The 6,727-nt window shown below is 35.7% G+C and overlaps 1 protein-coding gene across 1 annotated transcript; it reads left to right on the top strand.

Moving 5' to 3' along the window:
- Positions 1-2,241: 2,241 nt before the first annotated feature.
- LOC102622225 (serine carboxypeptidase-like 20) lies at positions 2,242-6,095 on the top strand. The gene is made up of 14 exons (XM_006492161.4): positions 2,242-2,707; positions 2,830-2,975; positions 3,165-3,241; positions 3,357-3,479; positions 3,568-3,670; positions 3,757-3,794; positions 3,866-3,967; positions 4,133-4,213; positions 4,309-4,551; positions 4,970-5,035; positions 5,116-5,237; positions 5,332-5,445; positions 5,602-5,647; positions 5,765-6,095. Exons 1-14 carry the CDS (start codon positions 2,559-2,561, stop codon positions 5,846-5,848), a joined length of 1,494 nt encoding a protein of 497 aa, XP_006492224.1. The 5' UTR covers positions 2,242-2,558; the 3' UTR covers positions 5,849-6,095.
- Positions 6,096-6,727: the final 632 nt, after the last annotated feature.

Below are 6,727 nucleotides of genomic sequence, written 5' to 3'. Positions count from 1 at the left end.
CAAGGTTACTCTGGATGATATAATAAGAAAAACTTAAGAGACAGATATGATAAGTCGTGCTAGTATCATGGCAGCTGGTGTTATCTCTTTAACTCCACAAACTTTGAAGGCATGTCTTGCCTTGCGCCTTTGGTTGCCAAGTCAGGCTTATCTCCCACAACTGACTTTGGATTCATGAGGCAAGATGGAGCCTACTATGAGTGTTAAACATTTGATAAATTGTATAACTGATGTTGACTGCATCAAGATTTTAGATTCTGACCTTTTCTGCTTCTCTAATATGAAAAATGATTTGTTTTAGACAGGTTCTCTGATAGCCAATGTGTATTTCTGTCGACTTTTCTGACAGTGGGGATCATGATATGTGCATTCTGTTTACTGGGAGTGTAGCTTGGACAAGGTCCGTTGGATACAAGATTGTAGGTAAATGAGCCTTGGACTTCCAATGGGCAAGTTGCTGGTAGTTAGTAATTAGTTTCAATTCTTCCTTACTAAAATATGTAATATTTCATTAATAGGAATTCATATTCACCATTGTTCGGAATGGTTCTGGTAGTTTTGCCTTTTAACCTTTCAACAGTTTTTGCTATGAAATGGTCGTCAAGGCTTGTTCTTGACATTGCACAAAACATCCATTATCAACTAATCATCTTGTTGGTTACAGATATACTCAAGGATATGAGAACAACAATTCTTTGCTTCTACTATCAGTTACAATTTAAGTTCAAATATTTAATCTATTTCTTGTAACATGAAATATTGATACTCATTCTCTCTTTTTGACTTAAGTTTTTGCAGGGACCTGGACATTCTGTAGCAGAATCCAAGCAATGGGAGGCATTGAATTTTTATAGCCTTTTCTTGCTGGAAAGCCGAAATGAAAGAGATTTATGAACTGTCATCATAATATAGAAACTATGAGAATTCTATATGCTCTGGAGCTCTCAGCCAAGTGGGTTGTTGGAACTGATAAGGTGGATCAATTTTATTTTTACAACTGAAAGCTTGTGTAGGTGACTGGCTGCTGTTCATTTTCTTTGTTTCTTGTGTGGACTAAGTACTGTGGAGTGGGGGATGTGGTTTTCTTGTATAAAAAGCATTAAGACTTATTTCTTGCACTATCTCTTGTACACCCACAGAAGAGATATGGGTTGGATCTTACTTGTTAATTAGTTTTCCTATATCCCCTTACTCTTTGGTAAAGTGGTAAGATTCTGATGATATTGGTTTTGTCATTGCGTACTTCATTAGTTTCAATAATGAGTGTAGCCATACAAAGAAAGTTTTCCCAACTAGGAATTATCTAAGCCATTAATAGATACGTTGGTTTTGTTTGTTAAGGATCAATTTGAGTCTAGGTTAGCTTTGTTTGTTAAAGGCGAATTATTTGAGTCTCTGTCAAGCAGTCACCGCCTTTTGTCAAATGGAATGGGATGTTCTCAATAAATATCAAGCGCATTTTGCCTTAGTGGGATGCTTTGTGTGTAAAGATAGCAGGAATTATTGGGTCGACACCAACAGCAAGATGACATTGTTGCTATTATTGGTATCACTTCCTTATCTCAGTTGGATCTTAGCTTGAAAGCCAATGCTGCTACTGTGTTGTGGTTTTGTACCCCTCCCCCAATCCCCAAATTCTTAATAGGAATAAGGTTTGGTTTTGTACCCCTCCCCCAATCCCATTACATATAAATATTTTTTTAATTTCTATTTAATAATTTTTATTTTATCAATTCCAATATTGATTAATAAATTTTCTTTTTATTTTTACCTAATATAAGTGGGTTATAACTAAAAGAAAACCTTACAATACAATTCTTATTCAATCCTAAGATATTATTATGATTTTTTTTTCTCTTAAGGTGCTCTTCTTTTCAAACATTTTTTTAGTTTTTATATCATTTTAATATATTATTTTAAAATTTGAGAGATTTTTTAAATAATTTAAATATTTTATAATATGATAAATATCTATTATAAAATAATTAAATGAGAAATGAGGTGAGAATGAAAAAATTATTCCTCCCCCGCTAGCCCGTCGCCATCCCTGTCCCTAAAGTCATCAAATCTACAAACTATTTCATTTTGCAATGGGAAACACGTTTCTCTTGGCCACCACCTGAGATACTGATGGCCCTGTTTCTTGTATAACAGCCATCACATGCACATAGCGCCTATTTCTGTTCGCCTGTGCTTTGAGCACATACGTAAAGATAAGGAAAGCAAACAAAACTGTGGCCCAAAATCATTATATATTTTTAAGTGCACGAAAGCCACTTAAGCCAGTCAATGAATATCTGAACTAAACCAAACCACAATCTTTATGTAGCTCAAAGTCTTAAGTAAAATTAGTTTAAAAATTCGGTTTTTGTCCACAAGGCATTCTACCTTTGAGCCTCACGGTTGCTTACTTCATGGTCCATGTTCTCTCTCTGTCACTTTCGTATTGGACTGTAAGCAAGCGTTTTTTCATTAGAAACTTGCATTTTCACCAACTATATAAATGCGTCTCGGGGATAATCAAACAGTCATGCAGTCTACTCTAATCAAACTTTTTAATGGGTAAAGGTCGTCTTATCATGTACAAGATACTAGCTTGTTACACATTATTGAGCTTTTCAGTGTTGACTCATTCAGCTCCTGAAACTGCTCTCATCGCTCAGATTCCTGGCTTCTCTGGCAATCTCCCTTCCAAGCACTATTCTGGGTATGTTTCAATTTTTTGCATTTCCATTTCTTTGTCTCTGATTCATAGCTGTTTTTTTATCCAAAAGTCGACCAAAGACTACGCTTTGATGATTAATTATGGTGGGTTTTTTTTTTTTTAAGGTATGTGACGGTTGATGAAAGCCATGGGAGGAACCTCTTTTACTACTTTGTTGAATCCGAAGGGAATCCATCCAAGGATCCTGTGGTTCTGTGGCTCAATGGTGGACCAGGATGCTCCAGCTTTGATGGTTTTATATATGAGCACGGTATATATTTATCGAATTAATGCTGGTTATTTTGTTTTTATCTGAAATTAGGTCAATTCAGTAGAATTTGTTCACATGTTATCTTTCTATTCTTGCTTCAATTATATGAAAGGATACGGTCCTTTCCGTTTTTCCCCATTTATTGGTCTCTTTTTTGGGCAACACTTAGGTTTCTTTCTTACATTGCAGGGCCTTTCAATTTTGAAGCACCAACGACAAAGGGAAGTCTGCCCAAGTTGCATGTCAATCCATATAGCTGGACCAAGGTCTACATTCTTGATCAGCTTTATTTAATCACAAAAGTATTAACATTTTGGTTTTGTCAATGCATGAATCAATACAACTCAGAACTTCACTTACCTCCTGTTCTTGAATTTTCAGGTTTCTAGCATTATATATTTAGATTCCCCAGCTGGTGTTGGACTTTCTTACTCAGAAAATAAAACTGATTATGTTACTGGGGACTTAAAGACTGCCTCTGATACACACACATTTCTCCTCAAGGTAAATTCGAAGAAATTGAGAATTTGACTAATATTCTTCTTTAGTTGTAAGATGATGTATGTGTTAATGAATTGTATCTGTGCATCAGTGGTTTGAACTATACCCGGAGTTCCTAGCCAACCCATTTTTTATTGCTGGAGAGTCATATGCTGGGATATATGTGCCCACTCTTGCTTATGAAGTGATGAAAGGTAATTCATATTTTGAACTGTGTGTTTTAGGTTAAACATGTGCTGCTATGCTCAGTTGTATATTTATTATTATCATCATTTTGCAGGAATTGATGCTGGTGAAAAACCTGTTCTGAACTTCAAGGTATGCCTTTCTCAAAAGTAATTTTATTGAAGCTAAAATTTATAGTTGTAATCTGTGATTGTTATATTCAGGGATATCTGGTGGGAAATGGAGTAACAGATGAAGAGATTGATGGGAACGCGCTTGTTCCATTTGTGCATGGGATGGGTCTGATATCAGATGACCTATATGAGGTGGGTGGAGCTACAGATGAAGCGTTTTCTTTTTGAAACATTCAGATTACATCTTGGACTCCATTGTATATGAATTTGAATATTGAGTCTCAGAGGTTGAAATATTGCTTAATTCCTAAATTTAATCAAAAGCATTAGAATGATCATTCAGGTTACATACTGCAGGAGGTGCAAAATTTGTGCCAAGGAAATTTCTATAACCCACTCAGTGAGGCTTGTGACAGCAAGCTTTCTGAAGTTGAGAAGGTAGTATGATTGCTTGTTGATGCGTGATTTATGCAAATGTTCAGATAATATGAACCAGCTTCTTCGTTTATTCTTAAGAGATTTTTAAATTTCAGGATATTGCAGGTTTAAACATGTATGATATTTTAGAGCCGTGCTATCATGGCAATGAGACATGGGAGATTGCAGCCGCTAACATTAGGTTACCATCCAGCTTCCGGCAGTTGGGTGAGACTGATAGGCCTCTTCCTGTGAGGATAAGGATGTTTGGTCGTGCCTGGCCTCTTAGAGCTCCTGTAAGAGACGGGATTGTTCCAAGTTGGCCCCAGCTTCTCAATAGTAATTCTGTGCCATGCACAGTAAGTCAATTTACAATCCTTAAACCTTTTCCTCCTCTTCCTCTCCGGCAATGATTTCGTAATTCGTATGGCTAAATTTGTTTGAATAGGAAAATGGTGTTAGTTTAATTCCATTAAAGATCTAGAAAAAAATATATTATGCTTCAAACCAGAGACATTTTTTTTTCACTGTCCACATTCTGGGTCTCCCAATAAGTAAAAGCTAGCAAGACATGCATTTGCTGAGATTATCTTTTTTCAGCATTTCTTATTGATCAACAGGTCCTTGTCTTGCTTCTCTACTCTAATTAATTTAGACACATTGGATTTATGGCTTTCAACGGATGGCTCATTTGTTCTTAAAGAGTCAAACTATTTCTTTGTCCACTTATTAGAATTATTTAAAATTTTATGCTGAAAATTAATATTAACTCTGCAGGATGATAGAGTTGCAACTCTATGGCTCAATGATGCAGCAGTTAGGACAGCAATTCATGCCGAACCGGTTAGTGATCTCAATTTTATTTGTTACTTGTCAGTGCCAAATTCTGGGGCAATTATTTTATGCTCCTTGTGACACAACAGGAGAGCATTGCTGGAAGTTGGGAATTATGTACAGACAGGATTTTATTTGAACATGATGCTGGGAGCATGATCAAATACCATAAGAACCTCACTCTCAGGGGATATCGGGCACTCATATTCAGGTAGACCTCCAACAATGCTTTAGTGCTTGTTCCCAAAAATTGATGGTCGTGTCCACTGATAATTGATTTGTATTTCTGTTGACTTCTCTGTCAGTGGGGATCATGATATGTGTGTTCCTTTCACTGGGAGTGAAGCATGGACTAGGTCGGTTGGATATAAGATTGTAGATAAATGGAGACCTTGGACTTCCAATGGACAAGTTGCTGGGTACTTCCTTCAACTCTGCATCTACTAATATATAGGATATTCATTGATATTGTCCTAGTCCCTACCCTATTCATAATTTCTTCAGAATGCTTCTGCTAGTTGTTTGTGATGAAAATTCTCAAAACATCCATAAATAAGTCATCTTGTTGGTTGCAGATATACTCAAGGATATGAAAACAACCTCACATTTTTAACCATAAAGGTGAAATGCTTGTAACAGAAGTTACAGTATAATTTTATCTATAAGCTAATAATGAATCCACAAAAAGCAGTATTCAATTTCTTGTAGCTTGCATTAATATGATTTTTGTTGGTGCAGGGAGCTGGTCATACAGTACCAGAATACAAACCACGAGAGGCATTGGATTTTTACAGTCGTTTTCTGGCCGGGAAACCACTGTAAAAGGGTGCTATGAGCTGGGATCTTGTGTGCATTATGCTTGATTGAGAAAGAGAGCAGTCTTGCTACACTCATCCTTTTGCTTCATCAAAATCTGTGTCTGAAAGAATATGAGAGACATCAATAATTTATATTAAGATTAGAATGATTCAATGAATAAAGCTAGTGGGAGAACAGTTTACTTGATTTGATTTTAATATTACTTTTGTCTTATTCAATACAGGTAAATATATCAATTACTTGCTGATTATCTATGGTATGCATATCAAAACTTTTAAGTATATTTGTAACTTGATTTTGAAAGCACAATTGTTAGTGTTATTCACTTTTACTTGATGACTAATTGTATTTATTTTGTAAGAAATATTAATTAAAAACCACAACTATCAATGTCAAACATACCCTATACAATTGAGGTCCTTAAATTTATTGAGATTAAGTAATTTGTGATATGGTGGCGAAAACCGATGTGTTTCGTCTTGTTTGAGGGCAAATGCCCTTGTGCTGCAGTGATACACCTTGATCCGCCTTACTCCATGTCAAACACTGCTGCTTCTTTATAACAAAGAAATAAGGGGAAAATGAAAAATGGGCCTGCTGCTTCTATATAGCTTTCTTATAAAGGATCAGTGGCCGAGATCCTTTAATCAGATCTTCACAAGTTGCAAACACAAGGAGTTGATCTAAGTGAACTCTATCAAAGAAACTAAACAGAAGTATTAAGAAAAACAACCAAGACAATGAATCAAAACAATCAAACACCACAATTTTAACTTGGTTCAGTTGAGCAAAGGTTGCTTAACCTACATCCAGGAAAGAAGCACTCAGAGGAGCTTTATTGATAAATTTATGAGAATTTTATAGAGTCTTGAACAAGAAATA

Source organism: Citrus sinensis, chromosome 2 (genome assembly GCF_022201045.2).
Source record: "Citrus sinensis cultivar Valencia sweet orange chromosome 2, DVS_A1.0, whole genome shotgun sequence".
Classification (NCBI taxonomy): domain Eukaryota; kingdom Viridiplantae; phylum Streptophyta; class Magnoliopsida; order Sapindales; family Rutaceae; genus Citrus; species Citrus sinensis.
Note: the sequence above shows the minus strand (reverse complement) of the source record. Positions and strands in the feature narration are given on the sequence as shown.